At 40.5% G+C, this 27009-nt stretch overlaps 2 protein-coding genes across 4 annotated transcripts in view; one reads left to right on the forward strand and one right to left on the reverse strand.

Annotated features, from left to right (window-relative positions):
- The window catches only part of vars2 (valyl-tRNA synthetase 2, mitochondrial), a 103233-nt gene extending 83005 nt beyond the window's left edge, over window positions 1-20228 (reverse strand). For 2 of the 3 annotated variants that reach the window (XR_009827080.1, XM_062056767.1), the window contains exons 1-10: window positions 19922-20228; window positions 19551-19735; window positions 17263-17344; window positions 16703-16803; window positions 10382-10503; window positions 10195-10261; window positions 10005-10102; window positions 9823-9904; window positions 6023-6142; window positions 341-449 (exon numbers count right to left, since the gene is read on the reverse strand). Coding sequence is in view for 1 of the 3 variants with exons in the window: in XM_062056767.1 (XP_061912751.1) it covers window positions 341-449; window positions 6023-6142; window positions 9823-9904; window positions 10005-10102; window positions 10195-10261; window positions 10382-10503; window positions 16703-16803; window positions 17263-17344; window positions 19551-19733 (964 nt within the window). In the remaining 2 variants the exon portion in view is untranslated. Of the gene's footprint in view, window positions 1-340; window positions 450-6022; window positions 6143-9822; window positions 9905-10004; window positions 10103-10194; window positions 10262-10381; window positions 10504-16702; window positions 16804-17262; window positions 17345-19550; window positions 19736-19917 lie in introns of all 3 variants that reach the window. The other variant, XR_009827081.1, reaches the window with a different exon arrangement.
- A 248-nt stretch (window positions 20229-20476) lies between these two features.
- Window positions 20477-27009, forward strand: part of ppp1r11 (protein phosphatase 1, regulatory (inhibitor) subunit 11) — a 32974-nt gene continuing 26441 nt past the window's right edge. The window contains exon 1 of the mRNA XM_062056762.1: window positions 20477-20791. Coding sequence (XP_061912746.1) covers window positions 20714-20791 — 78 coding nt within the window. The 5' untranslated portion in view covers window positions 20477-20713. The remainder of the gene's footprint in view (window positions 20792-27009) is intronic.

Below are 27009 nucleotides of genomic sequence, written 5' to 3' on the forward strand. Positions count from 1 at the left end.
GTACCACGAAACTAATGAATCTTGTATGCTTCTCCGTCTCTGTTCATGTGTGTGTTTGAGCGCTGCTAAGAGGCCAATGATTGGTTACAAAGACAGCGATTAACCAAAATGTAGAGGGAGGGATTACAAATTCTTGGAGAGTCTGCCTTGTAAGACTGGTCATAAAGGCTTGTCAGGCCAGGCTCTGTTGTAGTTTATCCCAAGCTTTGATGTGTGTTGAGGTTAGGGCCCTTAGTGAGCTAATCAAGTCATTCCACACCAAACTCATACAACCATGTCTAGATGGACATTGCTGTGTCCGTATTTTTACTTTCAAACCACCATCAACACTGATACTTACCACAGTCTTCTATGGGGTAGGCAAATGTAAACATGGTTCCAAACTCTACTTTGTGTTCATAACCAGGAACAGACAGCATGGTTTGCCCAGATAGTTCTTTTGAATCAACCTAATGACAAAATAAATGGTAAGAAATTCAAGTAATATTGTATTATTGCTTATTCAGAAATACTGTACTGTAAATTGACATTCATTACATTTTCAGATGGTTACTGAGTTTTCTGGACTTTAAATAGATTATTTTGAGTTGTGGGGTAAAATACAGGAATATTATATGTTTCACTCACTTTTGTTGTATGAAATACAGCACAACATTTTAATGAATGACCATTGAAAGCTATGCAGCTGGTGAGAGGATCAGAGAACTGTGTCATTTACAACAGTTCTTTTTCTAACTTCGTTTGGGGTTTCACTATCGGATATCGCCTTGGGCGTGTATTACTAGGGAAGCTACAATGACACAGGTCGAGCTGTGCCTAAAGCAAGCCTCTCCCTATAACGCAGACGACCCCCTTCTCCAAATCATTCTCACTGTCTTACTGTGAAGGAGCTACACTAAGCTCTTTCAGCTGGTCCAAGCTAACATTGGGTAGCTGTTAAGGTACATTCGCAATCCGCAATAGTTACGGTTGGCTGATTGTTGCGTTATTGTAATATTTCGTTCATTGGTCTCGGCGCAGCGGCCGTGTTGTGACAAGCTGCCTTCTTTCAACTACTCGGTATTAATTTATCCGTGCAGTTAGCCAAGTGTAAAGTTACACCCGGAAAATTTCGTGCAAAACCATTTACAGCCCTGTTGAAGCCTTATGGGAGTGGATCCTGCTTGGACTTATCCTCTGCCTCTTCCCCTGGCTCCACCTTTCTCCCTCTGCCTTATGTTTTCTGCAGGTCTTGCAGCTGCACCTCATTGGGGCTAATCAGCTGTGGGATATAAGTTGGGATCCCCAGGACCTTAGTCTCTGCTGTGCTGTGCCTCTGCTCTGCTCGATCCTCCTTGTTGGCAGATTTATGTTAACTTTGTCCTTGGTGTAGCCTACTTTCTTTTGGACTATATGTTACACTCACTTTTGTTGTATTAAATATTTCTTTGTGCACGTTATACTTCAGTCTCGTCTCCCCCTTTGTCATTGCAGCCCTGAACCAGCCGTAACAAGAGGGGGCTTGTCTAAAAAACAACTACTGTTTTTTTCAGTAAGGTAATATAAGTTTGGTTTTGCCGTGGTTACTTAGTCATTCGGTTTTGCTTTTGAGCACTTTGTCACGTTGTGTCGGCTCTTGGTTTGAGTGGCTAACAAGTGAGTGGCTTGTGAAGTCTTGCTAGAGCTGGCTGTGCATTTTTTGATGGCGTGTTAGAGGGTTTACCGTTTAACATCATTTGCCTTATTTAGGTATTGCGCTCTTGGGGGATCATGCTGAAGTTTTGAGTGAGTACAGATTTTTTTCCATGATTTTAGTCAGCTGTGAAGTTATCAAGACTCAAAAGATAAGTGTATTTCTTGTAATGCGCACTGAAAGTTTGAAGTGAAGTGAAGTGAATTATATTTATATAGCGCTTTTCTCTAGTGACTCAAAGCGCTTTACATAGTGAAAACCCAATATCTAAGTTACATTTAAACCAGTGTGGGTGGCACTGGGAGCAGGTGGGTAAAGTGTCTTGCCCAAGGACACAACGGCAGTGACTAGGATGGCGGAAGCGGGGATCGAACCTGCAACCCTCAGGTTGATGGCACGGCCACTCTACCAACCGAGCTATACCGCCCCCCCAGGGGGAGACAGTTAATAGGAATCTCTGGTAACCTTAGCGATTGTTCCCAACAGGGGTTTCACTGCATTTTGGGTTTTAGTGTGGTAGTTAAGAGCGGGTTGAAGCTTCCCAATTCCCTTTTCCCTACTTTGGCTCGGGAGCGTGCCGTGGTTATGCTTGCTTGCCAGCTTGTTGTGCATGCCTGCTGTCGGTATCTAGCGGATAAGTACCCATCACCGCGCTTCCCGAAGACGAGGGTTGAGTTTGAAAGGTTGTTTTGGCTTGGTAGCAAGCGGGACTTCTTTGTATTGGTGTACATTGTTAAATTATCACTTAAGCTTACGTGGGCTTTTGTATTTGTGTTTCTCTTGATACTTAAAGCGCTTTAAATAGTGAAACCTTATATCTACGTCTTTAAGCTACATTTAAACCAATGTTGGTGGAACTGGGAGCAGGTGAGTAAGTGTCTTGCCCAAGAACACATCAGCAGTGACGAGGATGGCAGAAGCGGGGATCAAACCTGGAACCCTCAAGTTGATCACACAGCTGCTCTACCAACCGAGCCACGCCGCAAGGAATTTGTTAAAGCACCATGTGAGCATGGTTTAGACAACTGCACTAGGAGACAGTTAATTGCAATTGCAGAGTATTATAAAGTTGATATTGGAGACACAAAGAAAGTTGAAAATATTGTTAAAGGAAATTTCAGAGATCAATTAATGCATAAAGCATATGTAGCTTCACCTGCAGTTGTCACTGTTTTGGGTTTTGAGCAGCAAAAATGTTGCAGCAGACTGACAAAATGCAAGTGCATGCTGAAAATCAAAGGGAAAACATGCGAGTAGAAACTGAGAAAAAGAAGCGGGATTTGGAAATTGCTAAACTTGAGTTAACGAGACAGGGTAGTCTTGGGGATAGTTACACTGACGATCAGCGTACATTAGGAGTGCAAGGATAAAAGGATGAACTTAGTGATTCGAGGCTTGTTCCTAAGTTCAATGAGAAAGACCCTGAAATTTTGTAATTTTTATTTGAGGGTTTAGCAGTCTCGTTGTTGGTCAGAGGCTACATGTGTGTTAATGCCACAGTGTGTTTTGGTAGGGAAAGCGCAACAGGCATTTTCAGTTCACTGCATTATCTTGCAGTTAACGTGGCAGTGCATAAAGCGTACGAGTTGGTGTCAAAGGCGTATAAGCAGGGTTTTCGTAGGTGGAAACGAGGAGCTACATCACACATGGAGTTTATGCGTGATTTGGTCACACATTTTGATAGTTGGTGTTCGTCAGCTGCTGTTAAAACTTTTGCCGACTTGAAGGAGGTTATAATGCTGGAGCAGTTTAAGGATTGTCTTTTTTAGCGCATATAATATATATATTAGTGAACTATTGCAGAGGCTGCTGCACTGGCCAATGATTATTATCTGACACATTGTAGGAACAATAATGGTGGTTTTGGTTCACGTGACACTAGGCGCAATTTTACGAAAACGACACCGGAAGACGGGGTTAAAAGTGATCGTCTTTTATGTGACTTTGAGAAAGTTTGTAAGTACTGTCAAAAGAGTGGACATTGAAAAAATGACTGCTTTGCACTTAAATCTCGCTTTAATTCAGTTTCACCTAATCGTAAACCGACCATGTGTTGTATCACTCAGGTTTCCCACAGTGGCTGAAGTGGTGCCAGATTTGAAGTTTTTTCTACTGTGCATTACAAAGGGGTATGTGTTCTTGGATGGCAGTAGTGAGTGGGTCTGTGTTAACCCGTGACACCAGGTCAGTCACTGCATTTATTGTTGCTCCTGCAGTGTCGTTTTCACGTCAAACCTCTCGTGGCTCTGACTTTTCTGTTGTCGGAATGGGGTTAGCTTTTTTTAATTGTGCCACGTCATAAAATGCTACTGCACTTAGATTTGTTTCAGGGTGAAGTGACCATGGGTGTGTGTCCAGAATTGCCAGTGGATGGTGTCACTATGGTTTGGAATAATGATATTGGAGGTAGCCGGATCTGGGTTGACGTTTTGCCTCCAGCCCAGGTGTCCAGTGTTCTCCTGGCATGTAGTTTGCCGGATGGAAATTAAATGCAGTTTCCTGAAGTATCTAGCACATGTGCAGTCACACGTTTAAAAAATATTGAGTGATAAGAATGAGGAAGTGTTGGATATTTCTGACGTATTAAAACACGTATTTGTATGTCAGACTTAGCTTTTTTTTGGTTTAACTCCTACCTTACTGACAGGATGTAGTGTGTCTCCCATAACAATGTGACCTCGGAATATATTAAGGTAACGTGCGGATTTCCACAGGGTTCGGGTCTTGGCCCTGCACTCTTCAACATCTAAATGTTGCTGCTCGGTGACATCATACGCAAATACAGTGTTAGCTTTCAATGTTATGCGGATGACACCCAATTCTACATTACCCTAAAGCTGACCAACACGGCAGATTGCAGTCACCTGGAGGTGTGTCTAAATGAAATCAAACAATGGATGTCCAGCAACTTTTTGCATCTTAATGCTAAAGAAAACGGAAAAGCTGATTATCTGTCCTGCTAACACTGGTACCTATTTAATTATACCACCTTAACATTTGACAACCATACACTTACACAAAGCGATTCGGTAAAGAATTTCTGTATTATATTCGACCCAACTCTCATTTGAGTCACACATTAAGAGTGTTACTAAAACAGTCTTCTGTCATCTCCGTAAAATCGTAAAAATCCAGTTATCATCTCGATAACTGTAACATATTATTTTTGAGTCTCCCTTTGTCTAGCATTAAAAAATTACAGTTGGTACAAAATGTGGCTGCTAGACTTTTGACATGAACAAGAAAGTTTACGCCTATATTGGCTCACCTGCACTGACTTTCTGTGCACTTAAGATGCGACTTTAAGGTTTTACTACTTACATATAAAATACTAAACGGTCTAGCTCCATCCTATCTTGCTGATTGTATTGTACTACCGGTATATGTTCCGGCTAGAAATCTGGGTTCAAAGAACTCCGGCTTATTCATGATTCCGAAAGCACAAAAACAGTCTGCAGGCTTTACAGCGTTTTCTATTCGGGTTCCAGTACTCAGGAATGCCCTACCGGTAACAGTTAGAGATGCTACCTCAGTAGAAGCATTTAAGTCCCAGGCTTTAAATAGACCCTTTTTAGACCAGTTGATCTGCTGTCTCTCGTTTCTGCTCTGCCCCCCTCTCCTGCGTGGAAAGGTTATCAGATGACCACGGATCAGCCTCCACGGATGACGCGCTAGCGTTTAAAGTCGGAACCCAGGATGGACCACTCCCCTTTGCATCAGTTGGTGACGTCTCTGCGCTGCTAACTTGTCTCCATTCAAGATGATCTCCTGCTGGTCTCCCAATGGACTGGACTTGCACATGAAGTCGGGACAAGGGGTGACCACTCCTTATGCATCAGTCGGTGACATCTCTGCGCCCCGACGTGTCTACATGCAAGAGGATCCCCTGCTGGCCCCACTGTGGACTGGACTCTCACATTATTAACTTTATCCACTCTGCATTCATTGCACCAGTCACCCACAGGAGTCCCCACATCTGCGGACCCTTCCAAGGTCTTTCATTGTTCCCATTGAGTTTTCTTGCCCTGATGTGAGATCTGAGCCGAGAATGTTGTTGTGGCTTGTGCAGCCCTTTGAGACATTTATGATTAAGGGCTATATAAGTAAACCTTGATTGATTGATTGCTTGTGTCATTGGAGCTTCCGTAGTGATACACGACCAAGACCCATACTGAAACACCTCACTCTGTTATCAAAGAACCAAGCTTACATTGAGAAACCCAAATGTTTTTCTACAGGAGGTTAATCTGTTAGTCCCCACATAGAGGGAAGCCTGCTACGCAGAATGATCATTCACAATATTAAGCTTCTTTTCCACAATATGTACACAGACAGAACATGTTTCATCACCTCTATATCAGATATTGCAGACTCCAGGGCACAGCTCCAATTGACGAGTCCCTCTGAGCGAAAGATCAAATCGGCGTCACACAGTCGGACAAAGGCCTCAGTAACAGCCTTACTGAAATCCTGAAACCAAGGACACAGTAATGTCAATCATTTTACACATGTTGTGTTGAAAATACCAGATAATAACTAAGAAACATAATTAAAAATAAAATTATGTAATTTTTTGGTGTCAAGATCCTCTTGAGGGCAGAACGGTGGATGTGTAGTTAAAACATTTGCCTCCCATAGCTTCAATCTTGGCTGTGTGTAGTTAACATGCCATACCTGTGCCTGGTTTCCTCCAACAGTTCAAAAAAAGCCATATTAAGCATTAATTAGATGTGAATGTAACATTGCTTGTCTGACTACCAGTCCACATTTGTCGGCCTCTCACTGAAAGTCAGGAATGGGCTTCAGCTCATATAATACATAGAAAATCAATGAAAAATATAGATGTGAAGTCCTCTGAAAATACTTGCATAAACATATCAAATCCTTGTAGCTTTCACAACAAGGAGGACAAATGCCACGTGACGCTACATAATGGCTACCAGCAGATTTGAGTAGAGGGTAAGTTTACAGTGTTACATCTCTTCCATCCATCCATTTTGGGACGGCGTGGCGCGGTTGGGAGAGTGGCCGTGCCAGCAACCTGAGGGTTCCTGGTTCAATCCCCACCTTCTACTAACCTCGTCACGTCCGTTGCGTCCTTGAGCAAGACACTTCACCCTTGCTCCTGATGGGTCGTGGCTAGGGCCTTGCATGGCAGCTCCCGCCATCAGTGTGTGAATGTGTGTGTAAATGGGTGAATGTGGAAATAGTGTCAAAGCGCTTTGAGTACCTTGAAGGTAGAAAAGCGCTATACAAGTATAACCCATTTACCATTACCATCCATCCATTTTCTATCGCTTGTCCCTTTCGGGGTCGGGGGGCTGCTGGAGCCTACCTCAGCTGCATTCGGGTGGAAGGCGGGGTATACCCTGGACAAGCCAACACAGATAGACAGACAACATTCACACTCACATTCACACACTAGGGTCAATTTAGTGTTGCCAATCAACCTATTTCCAGGTGCATGGCTTTGAAAGTGGGAGGAAGCCGGAGTACCCGAAGGGAACCCACGCAGTCATGGGGATAACATGCATCTCTTATGTGTGGTTATTAACAATTCAATGTGTGTATTAATAACTGCCTTAGTGGTTATAGTGTTCTTTAAAAGCATAGACACAAATGCTAACTGCAACTTGAGTGTGTCAATAATACTGTGGATGATATTCTAACTTTGATCAAGCAAAAATCTCTGGATCTCAAGTAACGACTGGTGTTATAGAGTGGATTAAATAGACTGATAAAAGTTCCGTTACTCAGGGGCCATGCATTCATGGATTAAATTTTCAATGACAATGTCCAAATTGTAGTACTTTTCTTACTTCACTAAATTAAGTTTGACCACCGTACGTCTTGTGGCTTTCCTCCTCTTACATATAGTTCTTCTGTATTCACAATACTTAAAGCTGGGGTACTTAAATCTTGTTTCACCAGGCAGAATTCTATCTTTTTGAGCCTGAATATGTGGGGTATGAACTGCTGGCTTTAAATGCTGAGCGAGCACAAAAAGAGATTGAAACTTTGGAGCAGATGGAAACCGAGAGAGTCAGGACCGGCGTGACTTGTTGCTGCAAATATGGAACTAGGAGTCAAGCTACCCAAAATAAACTGGAAAAAAATGTCCTTGGCCAGCTTAACCAAACGCACAACTGTCCATCGAGTAGCGGTGGGGGAAATAATCAATGTTTAGATTAATCTCAATTCGGACATTGACGGTTATAGATCCGATTAGTAAACGTCAATATTCAATAATCGTTTTTTTTATTTAAAGCAGACAGTTCTACAGTTTGGCTGACTGCAGCGAGTCACCTCACTGAGAGAGCCCACCGGTTTTTAGATGCATTTTTTTTCCTGCTTTGTCAGCCACCTAGAACAAGATGATTATTATCTTCTTGTCTCTCATATGGATTGGGAACAATATGCAAAATTCGAAAAAAGTGCTGTTCCCCTTTAAAACACTTCCTTGTGGTCTACATAACATCCATGTAATGATGTTTTTTTGGTCAAAATGTTGCATGGATTATGTGTTACAGACTGTTTTTTAGCCGCTTTCTGACCGTGTTTTCAGGATGCGCCGTTTTGTGGGCGGTCATAATTACTTGGCTCCACTTTGACTGTGTCTTCTCCCCACCATTTGTGTTGTAGTTTTTAGCGCTTCCATGGCGAGCCTACTGAGAGATTACGTTTGAGGTACACGCTACTTTGTAATATAAATGGCAACAGCGGAGGATGCAGGCGCACGTACAAGGCAGTCTGCCCCATAACAAGAGGATCCCGAAAACAAAGGAGCTCACTGACTATCGGAGTACAATGGCGGACACGCACAAAGCACCTTGTGTAAATTCATATCAAATATGGATAATCTGGTGATGTCATCGGTGCGAAAAATTGTGCAAATTTGAAACGGCTCGTTTGGAGGAAGTATTAAGGGAGGCAAGATTGTTGTATAAATATCTAAGCAATATCTCCATAGTTTGATTTCAAATGTTCCAACTAATGCAGATCCCAAATACACAACAGCAGGTACAAATAGGTAAGAAAAGTTGGATTTGCATGATAGGCCTCCTTTAAATAATTTTGCCCCTAAGCGCATTCGAGGCTGCTACAAGGTGAAATACTATATTGCATGTGAAGTTTGTACGCAGTTCTACACTATCTGTGAAAACATGGTAAAAGATGACTTCCAGAAAGCAATCAAATCTATTTTGATTGCTTCATTTGTAAACACATGGAATCATCCATCAAGATGAGTATAAAAGGACAATAATGCCATTTTGAATTAATGAGAAAAAACAAAAATGCTCATTGTATACCTGACTGTGTCTGTGTGAATAGGAGAGAAAGCGAGCGTGGTATGAAACGCATGGCAACCGCCCAACCGCGTTTGGACATCCTGGATTGTTCAATGCATACAACATTTCGGCTGGCCTGGGCAGTCATCAATAAACTACGCAAGTATTTATTGGCATTTATTTTATAGCTTTTTACAATCGATTTATTGAACACAATAATGGAAGAATGTGGCAAGCATAATAACAAAAAAAATTCAAATGATTTGATTGATTTTTTGACAGCTAAGAGGATTGTAAATTCTCCATATCAACTCGGAACAACAGAATAAAACTTGAAAAATGCTCTGGCAGTGATTTATATTTCAAGATCGTTGATTCGCTCATTTTGCTGTTAAACAAAAAGGGATTCAGCCTCAGACAGATCATGCGGAAGCTCAGCGTTCAGGCGAGCCAGCCGAGGCCAAGTCCACTTTCCATACACTTTCAGAGATGCTCATTATACAATGGGTGGGACAAACCAGTAATTTGGCCAATGACTTTCTAGTTACGCAGCATTGGAACAACTAACTCTATGCTTCTCCAGTGAAGTCAAAAGACAACACTGTTGAATGAACTATGACGCTACAAGAATGAATGAGAAGAAAGTCGCGTCAAACTAAATTTGAACTATTGTTCTCTGTAGATCGAGAACGACACTACAAGCCGGAACTTATAATGCTGCACTTCAACCAATAAGGAACTTCCACTGACTAAAAATAAAATAATCATTCACACTCTTCAAACTGTTAATGTTGCACTTACACACTCTTTAAAAAAGCAGTGTGAACCAGGGTGCCTGCATGTGTTAAACATGTGTCTTACTTCATCCATAGTGAAACAGGCTCTGCTCCAGTCCAGGGACGCACCAAGTTTCCTTAACTGATGATAGATTTCTTCTCCTTTCCTGACACAAAACCAGTGCATATATTTAGCAATGGTGACTTAGCCAATACATGTACAGTAGTATATTCAAGCATATATGGACAAAGAGAGACTAGACTCACTCATGTTTCCATTTCCAAACCTCCTTTAAAAATTCTTCTCTAGTGAAGTCTTGTCTCCGCTTCCCTGTTTCCCGGAGCAACATTCTCTCCACCACAGTCTGATTTGAATCACATGATATGAAAATACAATGATTCAGTACCAAATACATACAGTAAGAGAACATTCTAAGTATGTTTATGCCTTACTTACCTGTGTTGCTATTCCTGCATGATCACATCCAGGTACCCACAATACTCTCTGGCCCTGCATCCTTCTCCTATTGAATTGAAGAAAGTAAAGTAAGTATAAATTACTGCTTATTGCCTAGAGCTGTTTTCCCCAAAAGTTTGCTTCATCTGTCATCCAGCAACATTCTGCATCAGATATTGGCAGTTACCATCGAACCAAAGCATCTTCTATAGCTACAGTCAGAGCATGTCCCAGATGCAGAGTCCCAGTTACATTTGGTGGAGGGATACACAGCACAAAATTCTGATCCACAGCATGAGATAATTTTGTCTGGCAAGGAGAAAAAACAAACACACATGTCATACATTGTATCTGCGCTGGATCTGCGTTAGAGGGGAACTGCACTTTTTTTCATGCATTCTAATTTGGAATGTTCAGCAAATACGAGGTGGCTAAGACATCCAACAACCGCTAAGAATACTCCATTTACATGTTATGACTTGCATATACACCAAGTATTCGCGACATTGTTATTATAAGTGTTGAGGAACTACCTTTAGCTGTGCCGTGTTCATAGAAAGCTAACTAGCTTGACATACTGAGCCGGTGAGTTGCTACATTGCCTTTGAGTTGGTAAAAGTTCATTCTAGATTAAAAATCATGTCCCTCCCTTGAATAATAGAAGGTTGTGTTTATAAACCGAGAATTTTGGTCAACTTTGACATCCAACTTTGACCCCGTGATTGCGAGAAAGACATGAAAAGACGCTTGTTTGCGCCCCCCCCCCCCCTTTTTTTTGTTACCTGCGTGAGGATTATGGTTAATTCTTCATATGAACAGGAAAACATGAACATCCTATCAGTTGGGCTCCCAGTGAGAGCAAACATTGTACAGTAGGTGATTGTTTTATTATGTTTGTAGTACAAACCCCGTTTCCATATGAGTTGGGAAATTGTGTTAGATGTAAATATAAACGGAATACAATGATTTGCAAATCCTTTTCAACCCATATTCAATTGAATGCACTACAAAGACAAGATATTTGATGTTCAAACTCATAAACTATATATATTTTTTTGCAAATAATAATTAACTTAGAATTTCATGGCTGCAACACGTGCCAAAGTAGTTGGAAAAGGGCATGTTCACCACTGTGTTACTTGGCCTTTCCTTTTAACAACACTCAGTAAACGTTTGGGAACTGAGGAGACACATTTTTTAAGCTTCTCAGGTGGAATTCTTTCCCATTCTTGCTTGATGTACAGCTTAAGTTGTTCAACAGTCCAAGGGTCTCCGTCGTGGTATTTTAGGCTTAATAATGCGCCACACATTTTCAATGGGAGGCAGGTCTGGAGTACAGGCAGGCCAGTCTAGTACCCGCACTCTTTTACTATGAAGCCACGTTGATGTAACACGTGGCTTGGCATTGTCTTGCTGAAATAAGCAGGGGCGCGTCCATGGTAACGTTGCTTGGATGGCAACATATGTTGCTCCAAAACCTGTGTGTACCTTTCAGCATTAATGGCGCCTTCACAGATGTGTAAGTTACCCATGTCTTGGGCACTAATACACCCCCATACCATCACAAATGCTGGCTTTTCAACTTTGCGCCTATAACAATCCGGGTGGTTCTTTTCCTTTTTGGTCCGGAGGACACGACGTCCAGTTTCCAAAAACAATTTGAAATGTGGACTCGTCAGACCACAGAACACTTTTCCACTTTGTATCAGTCCATCTTAGATGAGCTCAGGCCCAGCGAAGCCGACGGCGTTTCTGTGTGTTGTTGATAAACGTTTTTTCGCCTTGCATAGGACAGTTTTAACTTGCACTTACATATGTAGCAACCAACTGTAGTTACTGACAGTGGGTTTCTGAAGTGTTCCTGAGCCCATGTGGTGATATCCTTTACACACTGATGTCGTTTGTTGATGCAGTACAGCCTGAGGGATCGAAGGTCACGGGCTTAGCTGCTTACGTGCAGTGATTTCTCCAGATTCTCTGAACCCTTTGATGATATTACGGACCGTAGATGGTGAAATCCCTAAATTCCTTGCAATAGCTGGTTGAGAAAGGTTTTTCTTAAACTGTTCAACAATTTGCTCACGCATTTGTTGACAAAGTGGTGACCCTCGCCCCATCCTTGTTTGTGAATGACTGAGCATTTCATGGAATCTACTTTTATACCCAATCATGGCACCCACCTGTTCCCAATTTGCCTGTTCACCTGTGGGATGTTCCAAATAAGTGTTTGATGAGCATTCCTCAACTTTATCAGTATTTATTGCCACCTTTCCCAACTTCTTTGTCACATGTTGCTGGCATCAAATTCTTTAAGTTAATGATTATTTGCAAAAAAAAAAAATGTTTATCAGTATGAACATCAAATATGTTGTCTTTGTAGCATATTCAACTGAATATGGGTTGAAAAGGATTTGCAAATCATTGTATTCCGTTTATATTTACATCTAACACAATTTCCCAACTCATATGGAAACGGGGTTTGTATGTACAGTATTTCTTGTTTAACACTTAATACTGCTACTTGCTGGATCTGCTTATTACCCAGATTCTAAAACTTGTAGCTCATCCTCCATTTATAAATTCAGGCTCAAAAATATAAGGTTCTGGATCATCATATGTCCCAAAGTAGTCGTTGTCGGCTCTCATGAAGTCTGCCATGATTAGTGGTAGTTGTTATTGTTGCAGAAAATAGCGAAGCGTTCTGCATCATTATTGCGCCATTGTATTCGTAAAATGAGCAAAATACGTAAACGTATGTGTTATTATGAATGTGACTGTTACTACATTACATATATATTTACAGCGTGTATATAAAACATTAATGGAGATTTTTATATGTATTTTACAGCCCTTTTTAGGCTGATAGAGCGAATCACATTACCACCATTAGCGGACTTAATTAGTGGACTCTTGCTAGTGTTTATTTACGAGTTACAATGCATTACAAAGAAGAAAAACATCTGTTTTTGTCTCAAGGACTGTGAATGACAGACAAAAGTGCAGTTTCCCTTTAAAGGCCTACTGAAACCCACTACTACCGACCACGCAGTCTGATAGTTTATATATCAATGATGAAATCTTAACATTATAACACATGCCAATACGGCCGGGTTAACTTATAAAGTGACATTTTAAATTTGCCGCTAAACTTCCGGTTCGAAACGCCTCTGAGGATGACGTATGCGCGTGACGTAGCCCGACGAACACGGGTATGCCTTCCACATTGAAGCCAATATGAAAAAGCTCTGTTTTCATTTCATAATTCCACAGTATTCTGGACATCTGTGTTCGTGAATCTGTTTCAATCATGTTCATTGCATTATGGAGAAGGAAGCCAAGCAAGCAAAGAAGAAAGTTGTCGGTGCGAAATGGACGTATTTTTCGAACGTAGTCAGCCACAACAGTACACAGCCGGCGCTTCTTTGTTTACATTCCCGAAAGATGCAGTCAAGATGGAAGAACTCGGATAACAGAGACTCTAACCAGGAGGACTTTTGATTTGGATACACAGACGCCTGTAGAGAACTGGGACAACACAGACTCTTACCAGGATTACTTTGATTTGGATGACAAAGACGCAGACGTGCTACTGTGAGTATGCAGCTTTGGCTTTTTTTTGCGTATGTACGTAACTTTTTTAAAATATATAAGCTTTATGAACCTTGGGTTAGGTGAACGGTCTTTTGGGCTGAGTGATTGTGTGTGTTGATCATGTGTTTGAATTGTATTGGCGTGTTCTATGGAGCTAGGAGCTAGCAGAGGAGCTAGGAGCTAGCATAACACGTACCGTACCGTAAGTGCGCGTCACGTACGTAACTTTTTAAAAATATATAAGCTTTATGAACCTTGGGTTAGGTGAACGGTCTTTTGGGCTGAGTGATTGTGTGTGTTGATCGGGTGTTTGAATTGTATTGGCGTGTTCTATGGAGCTAGGAGCTAGCAGAGGAGCTAGGAGCTAGCATAACAAACACGCAGGTGTTATTATGCAGGATTAATTTGTGGCATATTAAATATAAGCCTGGTTGTGTTGTGGCTAATAGAGTATATATATGTCTTGTGTTTATTTACTGTTGTAGTCATTCCCAGCTGAATATCAGGTACCGTGAGTATGCAGCCTTGGCTGCTAAACATTCGATAACTTGACCGTATGTGCGCGTCACGTACGTAACTTTTTAAAAATATATAAGCTTTATGAACCTTGGGTTAGGTAAACGGTCTTTTGGGCTGAGTGATTGTGTGTGTTGATCAGGTGTTTGAATTGTATTGGCGTGTTCTATGGAGCTAGGAGCTAGCAGAGGAGCTAGGAGCTAGCATAACAAACACGCAGGTGTTTTTATGCAGGATTAATTTGTGGCATATTAAATATAAGCCTGGTTGTGTTGTGGCTAATAGAGTATATATATGTCTTGTGTTTATTTACTGTTGTAGTCATTCCCAGCTGAATATCAGGTCACCCCCGGCTCTCACAGCATCTTCCCTATCTGAATAGCTTCAACTCCCCACTAGTCCTTCACTTGCACTTTACTCATCCACAAATCTTTCATCCTCGCTCAAATTAATGGGGAAATTGTCGCTTTCTCGGTCCGAATCTCTCTCACTTCATGCGGCCATCATTGTAAACAATAGGGAACTTTGCGTATATGTTCAACTGACTACGTCACGCTACTTCCGGTAGGTGCAAGCCTTTTTTTTATCAGATACCAAAAGTTGCAATCTTTATCGTCGTTGTTCTATACTAAATCCTTTCAGCAAAAATATGGCAATATCGCGAAATGATCAAGTATGACACATAGAATAGATCTGCTATCCCCGTTTAAATAAAAAAAATTCATTTCAGTAGGCCTTTAACATTACATAGGAATGTGTTTGTATGTTTTTTCTAAAAAAAACATATATATTTTTTTCAATTTAAATACTGCCCAGTCAAATGTGTATTTTGGCGGTCAATAACTAAAGTTGGTGAATTGACTTTAATACTTCGGAAAATATGTATTGTTTACATTTTTAACCAATACTACGGCGCTAGAACGGTGTCTGAACTGGCACTAAAACATTTTCAAACATGCAAATGATTGTAGAAAACTAAACAAAAAACACAGACCAGAGAATTGTAATTTAATTTAGTATAACTAAGTAATACGTTAAAAATAAGAGATGAAATTCACAACCAATTGTCATAATTGCGGCAATACAAAACAGAAAACGTTTAAAAGAAAAAAAAATGACTTGCTTGTGTTGTAATTTTTATGCTCTTAATTCCGGGGGTCAATGAATACAACCTCACTTTCTGTAACTGTTATTGGTGCAAAATGAGGAAGTGCTGTGTGGTTGTGGCTACAGGATAGCGCTTGCGGCGTTATGAGGGCTGATGTTGGCGTGTTAAGTGTCAAGTTAAAAAGAGTGTCAGACTGTGTGCTTCGCTACATTACTTACAAGATGTTACGTGCACATATCACCAGCAAGTACCTGTTGCACGTGGCTGAGACTGCATACATTTAACACTGAAACTACGCACCGTCAGCTATTTATTTTTCAGTCGAGTGACGACTTTTTACAACTTCAGCCCTCTGGGGACATTCGATTTTAATTATCTACAAGCCAAAGAGGTCATAGTTTAAGTTTTTAAAAGGTGTAAAAACATTTTGGATTAATTTTATTTTTTACTTATTTCACCATAAATTTCAGTCCTAAAGAAAAATATCAAACATGTAATGTTTTATTTTGACACTTTTGAAGGTCTTTTGATTAGATATGTTCAGGTTTAACTTAGTATAATAACTAATGTTATGCAAATGTATACTAATTGATGACTGTGACATCATTTGATCAAAGGGCCTTTAAAGCAGGGGTCCCCAAACTACGGCCGAATCCGGCCCGCAAGCGTCCAAAATCTGGCCCGCGGGAAATCCCAAGTTAAAAAAAAAAATATATATATATATATATATATATATATATATATATATATATATATATATATATATATATATATATATATATATATATATATATATATATATATATATATATATATATATATATATATATATATATATATATATATATATACATATATATATATATATATGGCCCCGGCCAAATTTTTTTAATCCAATGCGGCCCCCGAGTCAAAAAGTTTGGGGACCCCTGCTTTGAAGGGTTAAAATTAAATTAAAAAACATGACATGTTTGGTATTTTTTTGCTTAGGGCTGAAGTTGATTGAGATATTTGAGCAAGGAAAGTAAACTAAAGTACAAGTAAAGTAAGGTAGACTTTCAGGTAACCAACCACTCTTGAGGTAAAATAGCATGTTAGGTCAATAATTAATTGCGCAAATTAATCTGCATAGATACATGTATAAAGTGATATTTTATTGTGATTAATCACATGGGTTAATCTGTTAACTTTGACAGCCCTAATAGATAGATGTACAGTGTGAATGTACATTTAATGTGACCAGCGAGAAGTAAGAAAGTTCATGTGTTGTGTGGTTTATTTGAAATATCTCACATGCTGCTCGGGACTGAAGAATCTCTCTTTCTCCCACCACTGATACCATCTGGACTCCACATAATCTGGACTGTATGCGGATGGGAGAGGCAAGGTTGTGTCTGCAAATATAGATACTGTAAGAACACTTTTTTTTTAAAGGACAACAGAGGTAAAGGTGCAAAATGTTTAAAAAGATAGAAATTATCCAAAACCCTAAACCATGAAGCTGGCTTGTGGTGTCAAACAATTTAAGCTTTTGATTACATTAACCACAGAGTTGCTGTGGATTATTTTTTATTAAATATGGTTTATTTGTAATCTATTTTAATCATCGCTCCATTTTGCATGCGCAAAGAGACTCAAAAAAAGGGAATATGTATGCACATAACATCTTTATTCATTGTTGATGCCCTGAGTATGTGATTACAGCATTTGAATATGCAGTTTTCCTGTTGAATGTGTTTTATTGTGTTTGTGTATTTTTGGTTTTGGATCCGTTTTGTGTTTGGTGCTCGTTTGCCCCTGTCAGCCTCCATTGATATGCCCAAACTAATGCTGTAAAAACACAAACTAGAGACCTTTCTTTGACCCGGGCGGTATATGAGCAGTGTAGAGAATCCTCTCCTTCTCGGTCCATTTCACAAGTTCTTCATCAGCTTTCTAAAACCAAAACACATCACATATTACGTTATAAAATTGACAAAACATTTCACTCATTTAATTTATAGCAAATAATATATCTAAATTATGGTTCTCAAACTTTTTGCACCAAGTACCAACTCAGAAAACACTTGGCTCTCCAAGTACCACCATAATGACCAACAATAAAATACAGTAGCGTAGGAGGTCTAACTATTCATAAAAAAACAAGGCAGGAGTTTTATTTAACAATTATATTAAATACTTTGACCAATTTAAAGGCCTACTGAAATGAATTTTTTTTATTTAAACGGGGATAGCAGATCTATTCTATGTGTCATACTTGATCATTTCGCGATATTGCCATATTTTTGCTGAAAGGATTTAGTATAGAACAACGACGATAAAGATTGCAACTTTTGGTATCTGATAAAAAAAAGGCTTGCACCTACCGGAAGTAGCGTGACGTAGTCAGTTGAACATATACGCAAAGTTCCCTATTGTTTACAATGATGGCCGCATGAAGTGAGAGAGATTCGGACCGAGAAAGCGACAATTTCCCCATTAATTTGAGCGAGGATGAAAGATTTGTGGATGAGTAAAGTGCAAGTGAAGGACTAGTGGGGAGTTGAAGCTATTCAGATAGGGAAGATGCTGTGAGAGCCGAGGGTGACCTGATATTCAGCTGGGAATGACTATAACAGTAAATAAACACAAGACATATATATACTCTATTAGCCACAACACAACCAGGCTTATATTTAATATGCCACAAATTAATCCTGCATAAAAACACCTGCGTGTTTGTTATGCTAGCTCCTAGCTCCTCTGCTAGCTCCTAGCTCCATAGAACACGCCAATACAATTCAAACACCTGATCAACACACACAATCACTCAGCCCAAAAGACAGTTTACCTAACCCAAGGTTCATAAAGCTTATATATTTTTAAAAAGTTACGTACGTGACGCGCACATACGGTCAAGTTATCGAATGTTTAGCAGCCAAGGCTGCATACTCACGGTACCTGATATTCAGCTGGGAATGACTACAACAGTAAATAAACACAAGACATATATATACTCTATTAGCCACAACACAACCAGGCTTATATTTAATATGCCACAAATTAATCCTGCATAATAACACCTGCGTGTTTGTTATGCTAGCTCCTAGCTCCTCTGCTAGCTCCTAGCTCCATAGAACACGCCAATACAATTCAAACACCTGATCAACACACACAATCACTCAGCCCAAAAGACCGTTCACCTAACCCAAGGTTCATAAAGGTTATATATTTTTAAAAAGTTACGTACGTGACGCGCACGTACGGTACAGTACGTGTTATGCTAGCTCCTAGCTCCTATGCTAGCTCCTAGCTCCATAGAACACACCAATACAATTCAAACACATGATCAACACACACAATCACTCAGCCCAAAAGACCGTTCACCTAACCCAAGGTTCATAAAGCTTATATATTTTAAAAAAGTTACGTACATACGCAAAAAAAAGCCAAAGCTGCATACTCACAGTAGCACGTCTGCGTCTTTGTCATCCAAATCAAAGTAATCCTGGTAAGAGTCTGTGTTGTCCCAGTTCTCTACAGGCGTCTGTGTATCCAAATCAAAAGTCCTCCTGGTTAGAGTCTCTGTTATCCGAGTTCTTCCATCTTGACTGCATCTTTCGGGAATGTAAACAAAGAAGCGCCGGCTGTGTACTGTTGTGGCTGACTACGTTCGAAAAATACGTCCATTTCGCACCGACAACTTTCTTCTTTGCTTGCTTGGCTTCCTTCTCCATAATGCAATGAACATGATTGAAACAGATTCACGAACACAGATGTCCAGAATACTGTGGAATTATGAAATGAAAACAGAGCTTTTTCGTATCGGCTTCAATGTGGAAGGCATACCCGTGTTCGCCGGGCTACGTCACGCGCATACGTCATCCGCAGAGGCGTTTCGAACCGGAAGTTTAGCGGCAAATTTAAAATGTCACTTTATAAGTTAACCCGGCCGTATTGGCATGTGTTATAATGTTAAGATTTCATCATTGATATATAAACTATCAGACTGCGTGGTCGGTAGTAGTGGGTTTCAGTAGGCCTTTAATATTACACACAGTTTGAACAGTAACACTGTCTTTGAATATTTAATTAAGTGATTATTTGGCGTACCACAGTTTGAGAATCGTTGATCGAAAAATACAGTTTTAAGTACACTTACATTGTGTTGAGTTGACAATATGGCATTTTCCCTCTGTTTTCTCCGCTTCTGTTTCTCAGCTTGAAGACGCAGATGTGAATTTGACTTGGCAGTCGGTGATGTTAAAGGTTTGTTTGAGATATTGGAGCACAGTCGAATAGTTTCTCTCTGTGCCAGTCTTTGAACACGAATTGACCCCCACATCCCTAAATTCCATAAACAAGAAGGTATGCAGTACGATATATATATATATATATATATATATATATATATATATATATATATATATATATATATATATATATATATATATATATATATATATATATATATATATACACAATTTAAAAAGTATGTATTTCTGAGCTGGGATCTCGTATTTACATACTTACTTGTCCAGGGTGTACACTGCCTTCCCACTGAGTGCAGCTGGGACAGGCTCCAGCTCTCCGCAACCCCGAGAAGGACAAGCGGTAGAAATGGATGGATCGACTTGTACTTTCTCAAGTGTCCAACAATATCTTCGACAACCTTTCATTTACTTGAATGCTCTATATTACTACGCTATAATATGATGTAGTTAAACTTTTTAAAAAATCAAGTCATGCGATGAAGAAGTCATTTTTAAAATAAGTTGTTGAAATGTCACAGCGAGAATGTTCTTTGTCCTTTTTGACTGAACGGACAACAGGAAGTAAAACCTGTCCGTCTACAAATATCTTCCCCATCCTATGCTGTTAGATAACAACGAAACAGAAATAAAACATCCGGATGTTTTTCAAAATAATACAATTGTAGCGCGGTGCAGGTAGGTAAAATTAAATATGAACTCATTAATCTCTCGTGTAGCATACAGTTAAGTTTATAATACAAAATTGTGACTGCATACTTGTGCGTGTTTTCTTATATGGGCCGGAATGTTGTGATGTATATAGAATTGGACACACCATAATACACTTCCGTTTCGAACATGGCCAAATTGTTACGTCTTGATCCTTGACTATATTGGTTCTCCACATCCCATCAGAGTACGAATCCATCCGCCCTCCTTTCCTATTAATCTTCTGTTTACAATAGCTTGTAATTTAGGAATACGGACAGCGGTGGGGAGTGACTGTCAGACGCCAAAGCAGTACTTGTTGTAAAAGTTAGCTAACGTTGGCGTGAGCAAAGCAGCTATAGGGATGGCGGAGGTTCCTGGGACGTCAAGTGAGACGATAACGGAGACTGTTCAAACCAGCACACCGCCACCACCCCAACAGGTAAACCACAAAAAGTTTACGTAAGACATGGATTTTTTCTCCAATACGTGTTGTAATTGTTTATACGCCCTTCAGCTGCTAACTCAAACGAGGCCTGTCAGTAGCCTACGTGTGTGTATAATTGTATATATATATATAATTTCATGGGACGGCATGACTCAGATGGTAGTTGTGGCTCAGATGGTAGAGCGGTCAGCAACTTCAGGGTTCCAGGTTCGATTCCAGCTTCCACCATCTTAGTCATGGCCGTTGTGTCTTTGGGCAAGACACTTCACCCACATTTCTCCCAGTGTCGCTCACATTAGTGCATGAATGAATTGAATGTTTGGCGGTGGTCAAGGGGCCATAGGTGCAAATTGGCAGCCACGCTTTCGTCAGTCTACCCCAGGGCAGATATGGCTACAAATGTAGCTTACCACCATCAATGTGTGGATGTGGAGTGGATGAATGATGGGTTCTCTGTTTTCTGTAAAGTGCTTTGAGTGTCTAGAAAAGCGATATATAAATTGAATCCATTATTATTACAGTATTTAAAGAAGCCGCACTCACAACATTTTTGAAGAAAAAATTCTGTTTACATAGATTAGCCGCACTCGAATATAAACCGCAGATATATACTTTGCGAAATTAGTTATTTACACCGTCAGATTCTGTAAATGTTTATTTACATACCTTATTTGTTTTCAAAAGGTGCCTGTAACACGGCAGCAATATGGATAATCAAACAAAACAGTAGTCAACATCATGGACCCACTAGCTCTTCAATCAGGTAAACAAACTCAAGAACTCCACTGTGACGTTTTGGTGAATTTACTAAGAAATTTGGGAAATTGAAACAACACAAAAATAATGCCGTTGTAAGTTAATAATACTAACAGACACTCGCAAACATGTTAGCATATTAGCTATTGCTTAAGAACTAGGGATGATGTTTGTTAAGAAATTATCGATGTCGATGCCATTATCGAATCCTCTTATCGAACCGATTCCTTATCGAATCTCTTATCGAATCCAGATAGGTTGTTGTGTGTGCACCTTGTGTGTGCACTGAGTTCCAAAAGCTGTAGATGTTATGTGACTGGGCCGGCACGCTGTTTATACGGAGGAAAGGCGGACTGAGGACAGCATGCGGATGTTAAAGGGTGAAGGTTTCAGGTGAGAGAGGACGCTGAAGGCACGCCCCCAGTGAACATATAGTGCTGCTATGTGCGTTGTAAATAAAAAAAATTGTCGACAAACACATCACCAACATGGACGAGGTCCCGCTCACTTTTGACATCCCAGTGAAGCGCACTGTGGAGAAGAAGGGGACCAGCATGGTAGCGAATCGATACGCACAACGGGGCAAAAGAAGTCTGATTTTACTGTTGTGCTAGCTTGCTATGCTAATGGTCAGAAACTGCCACCTATGGTGATTTTCAAGGGGAAGACGCTGCCGAAAGAAAAGTTTCCACCTGGAGTCATCATTAAGGCATGACGAAGGAACTCTAACCGCTGAACATAGGTGTAAACAGGACGTTCAAAGTGAAGTTGTGAGCGTCATGGGAGCGATGGATGACAGACGAACACAGCTTCACGAAAACTGGGAGGCAGCGTCGGGCGTGTTACGCCACAATTTGTGAATGGATCGTGGATGCTTGAACTAACGTGTCTGCTTGCACTGTTGTTCGCAAAAGCCGGCATCTTTTCCGAGGAGCCCCACGGCAACGAGACTGACTTTGAAAATGACGAGAGGCAATCTGGTGTGTTTGATAGAGAACTTGCCCAGCTGTTCATTTCGGACACAGAAGATGAGGACTTTGATGGATTTGTGGATGAGGATTGATCAAAAAATAATGTGAGTACATTGATAAATACTTCAATAAAGTACAACCAAACTCAGCTTTGCTCCTGCTGCCTTTTTAAAACAGCGTCCATGCATGCTAGCGTATGTTTTAAGCTAGCGTATGTTTTAAGCTAGCATATGTATAACCATGCCTGCGCCCAAAAATACGCTGCGCCTTATTTATGCGTTAAATACAGAAATAGCACCCGTAACTGACACAGCGCCTTTTAATATGGTGCGCCCTATGGTCGTGAAAATACAGTATATTGGCTTTGATAACGGGAACCGGTTCTCAAAAAGGGATTTGAATCCATGGAATCGGTTCTTTTCTTATCGAAGCATCGGGAGGACCGGTTTTCGAACATCATCCCTACTAATAATAATAATGGATTCGATTTGATATTGCGCTTTTCTATTATGAGATACTCAAAGCGCTCACAGAGAAGTGGGAACCCATAATTCATTCACACCTGGTGGTGGTAAGCTACATTTGTAGCCACAGCTGCCCTGGGGTAGACTGACGGAAGCGAGGCTGCCAGTTTGCGCCTACGGCCCCTCCGACCACCACCTATCATTCATTCATCATTCATTCACCAGTGTGAGCGGCACCGGGGGCAAGGGTGAAGTGTCCTGCCCAAGGACACAACGGAAGCGATTTGGATGTCAAGAGGCGGGGAGCGAAACTGCAACCCTCAGGTTTCTGGCACGGCCGCTCTACCCACTACGCCATACCGCCCCCATACGACGCTAGCGTCATGAGATTGAGGCATCTGAATTTTTCTCGTTTTTAACATTAATTTTTGTGTCAAAATATCACTTGCGCCATTTTTTAATGAAATACCCAAAAAGTTTGATTCAAGCTAAATTTGTTGAACGGTTGCCTCAGCCGCAGGAACTCTGAATTGCAGGACAGGGAGATCAAGGGGGCCGAAACAAGCTTGCGAGTAGGGCTGCAACAATTAATCAACATTGTCGACAATAAAAATTTCCGTCGACAATAGTCGGGATGTAATCACTCACGTTTTTCCGGCCTGTGGTGGGTTGCTCGCAAAACATTGTCAGTGATAACATGTGAAGTGCGAGGATATTTCCTCTTATTCTTGTTAAGAACATAAATACCTTGCTCATTTTGCAAAGCGGACCTTTTTTTTATGGCATTACATCCATGATACGCGAGCATTTAAAGCGGAGACATTACGTCGTACATTTGGAGGGTGGATGTGGACTGGCTAACAAGAGTGAGCCGAAGTTGTGTGAAAAATTACTTATTTTAGTCAAAGTCAGACAGCTAAACTTTGTCGACATCAATTCAAGTACGTTTTAAAGCAGCGTCAATTTGCAATGCCGTAAAAAAAGCAATTTTATCAAACGCAAAATGCGTGCGCGCGTGCACACACACTTACACATTAAGAGACAGACAGGCACCAATGCGGGGGTATCATAAAATTAAACATACAATCTATTAAATAGCCAACATTTTAAGAATTAATCAAATATAGAATTCTGCACATTGAGTCTATTAGAGTGCTAAAACTACCACGAGTTATTCAATCGTTAATATACCAGTGTGCAGCTCTTCAAACTTCTTTTTGAGGAAGTTAGATTTTGTGTTTCATTTCATAATTCATTTCATATTTTCATTGCTGTTATTTTAACAGTTTTTTCAATACATAAACAGAGTAATTGTTTTTTTAGCACTTTGCCTTCCTTTATTTTAAATCAGGGGTGTCAAACTGAAATACAGAGTGGGCCAAAATTTAAAACTGAACAAAGCTGCGGGCCAAGGTTGAACAAATCAACCTTTAACGTACTCTACGAGCTATCGTCACGTCCATTCTAACATCGTTCAGACCCAGTCACAAGATATGTGCGGCTTCTGTACGCACACACGAGCGAATGCAACGCATACTTCATCAACAGCAATACAGGTTACACTGAGGGTGCCAGTATAAAAAACTTTAACACTGTTAGAAATATACGCCACACTGTGAATCCACACCAAAGAAGAATGAGAAACACATTTCGGGAGAACATCCGCACCGTAACACAACATAAACACAACAGCACAAATACCCAGAATCCTTTGCAGCACTAACTCTTCCGGGACGCTACAAAATATATCCCCGCTACCACCAAACCTCCCCCCACACACACACACCTTGTAGCGTCCCGGAAGAGTTAGTGCTGCAAAGGGTTCTGGTTTGGTGTGGATTCACAGTGTGGCGTATATTTCTAACAGTGTTAAAGTTTTTTATTCGGCTACCCTAGGGTAACCTGTATCGCTGTTGATGAAGTATGCGTTGCATTCTAATGTGTGTGCGTGCAGAAGCCGCACATGTTATGTGACTGGGCCAGCACTCGTTGGGCTGGCTGGCTGGCGTTTGGAAGACTACCGGGAGGATCGGCGGGTCAGCTTTAGTGTTAATTTGATATCGCCTCAAGGGCCAAGTGAAATTACACAGCGGGCCAAATTTGGCCCGCGGGCCAGAGTTTGACACCCATGTTTTAAATAGACAACATTTTAATAGTCATTTTATTTTTTGTAACAGCAGTTTCAGTATAAATACATATTTATGATTGAATTAGTCATCTTTGTTGTTAGTACGCACATGCCGAAAATAACTTAAGCTGCATTTAGAAGTTGATGGAAAAATAGGAGCCATTAAATATGTGTATGCTTTATTACCCGATTAGTTGACTAATCGTAAAGATAATCGTTGACTAATCGACTGTCAAAATAGTCGATACTTGCGAGTAAGCATAGTTGGCAAGCCGCAGTGTAGGAAAAAAGTAGCGGCTTATAGTCTGGAATTTACGGTTTGTCTCTCAAGTAGATCAAATCTATTTAAGTGGACTATGCTGATTTTTCTCTTTTCCGACTTATAGACGTTGATACAATGTTGGATACTCATGTTAAACAAAGTTTCATGCATTTGGGCGTGAGCTTGCACACAGTTTTGGATGCATCTGAACGCTGTGTTTTGCTGTCTTTCACAGTCTGGTGGAAGCACTATGTGGGAATTTCCAGTACATGCTGGCCTCCTATCCCCTTTTGATTCAGGGTGTGAAACTGTTATGGCTGCTGCCTTCAGTCTACTGTGTCATTACTTCTCATGAAATGCTCTGCCACCTGTTCTTTTGTCTACAAATAAGGTTCATTTGTTCATTTGCCAACAACATTTTTCAGGGGAGTGTTTTGTCAAGACGGTCCACTGCGAAATTGGATAGGCCGGACATCTCTGACGAAAAAAAATAATCGTGACATGCACATGATAACACGATATGCATGATAACATAAATGATAACATGATAACATAAATGCTGTTAAATACAGCTTTTTCATGATGCTCTTTATCGATTATGATGCTCTATATCGATCCGAGATTGAGCAGGTTGAAGTTTATAACACTGATGTTCGTCTTCAAGATATATAAACACATATATGTATGTATGTGAATGTGTATATATACACACACACACACACACACACACACACACACACACATACATACATATATATATATATATATATATATATATATATATATATATATATATATATATATATATATATATATATATATATATATACTGTATATTAGGGCTGTCAAACACTTAAAATATTTAACTGTGATTAATCAAATTGTTCATAGTTAACTCAAAATTAATCGTGATTAATCGCAGATAGGAGTAATTTTTCATCATTAATAAGTGTACCCTAGACAGAACATTTTCAGGGTGTGGAGGTGGGAGGCTAACCCATCTATAATTTGTGATATTTGTACCTAAATAAATGCTTCTGATATTCTGTACATTACATATTGTATCAATCAATCAATGATTATTTATATAGCCCTAAATAACAAGTGTCTCAAAGGGCTGCACAAGCCACAACGACATCCTCGGTGCAGAGCCCACATAAGGACAAGGAAAAACTCACCCCAGTGGGACGTCGATGTGAATGACTATGAGAAACCTTGAAGAGGACCGCATATGTTGGTAACCCCCCCCCCCCCCCCCCCCCCCCCCTCCCCCCCCCCCCCCCCCCCTCTAGGGGAGACTGAAAGCAATGAATGTCGAGTGGGTCTGACATAATATTGTGAAAGTCCAGTCCATAGTGGATCCAACATATCAGCGAAAGTCCAGTCCATAGTGGATCCAACATAATAGTGAGAGTCCAGTCCATAGTGGGGCCAGCAGTAAACCATCCCGAGCAGAGACGGGTCAGCAGCGCAGAGATGTCCCCAACCGATGCACAGGCTAGCGGTCCATCCCGGGTCCCGACTCTGGACAGCCAGCACTTCATCCATGGCCACCAGACCTGTGTAACTCCCCCTCCACAAGGGAGAGGGGGGCAAAGGAGAAAAGAAAAGAAACGGCAGATCAACTGGTC

Source organism: Entelurus aequoreus, linkage group LG08 (assembly GCF_033978785.1).
Source record: "Entelurus aequoreus isolate RoL-2023_Sb linkage group LG08, RoL_Eaeq_v1.1, whole genome shotgun sequence".
In the NCBI taxonomy this organism is placed as follows: Eukaryota; Metazoa; Chordata; class Actinopteri; order Syngnathiformes; family Syngnathidae; genus Entelurus; species Entelurus aequoreus.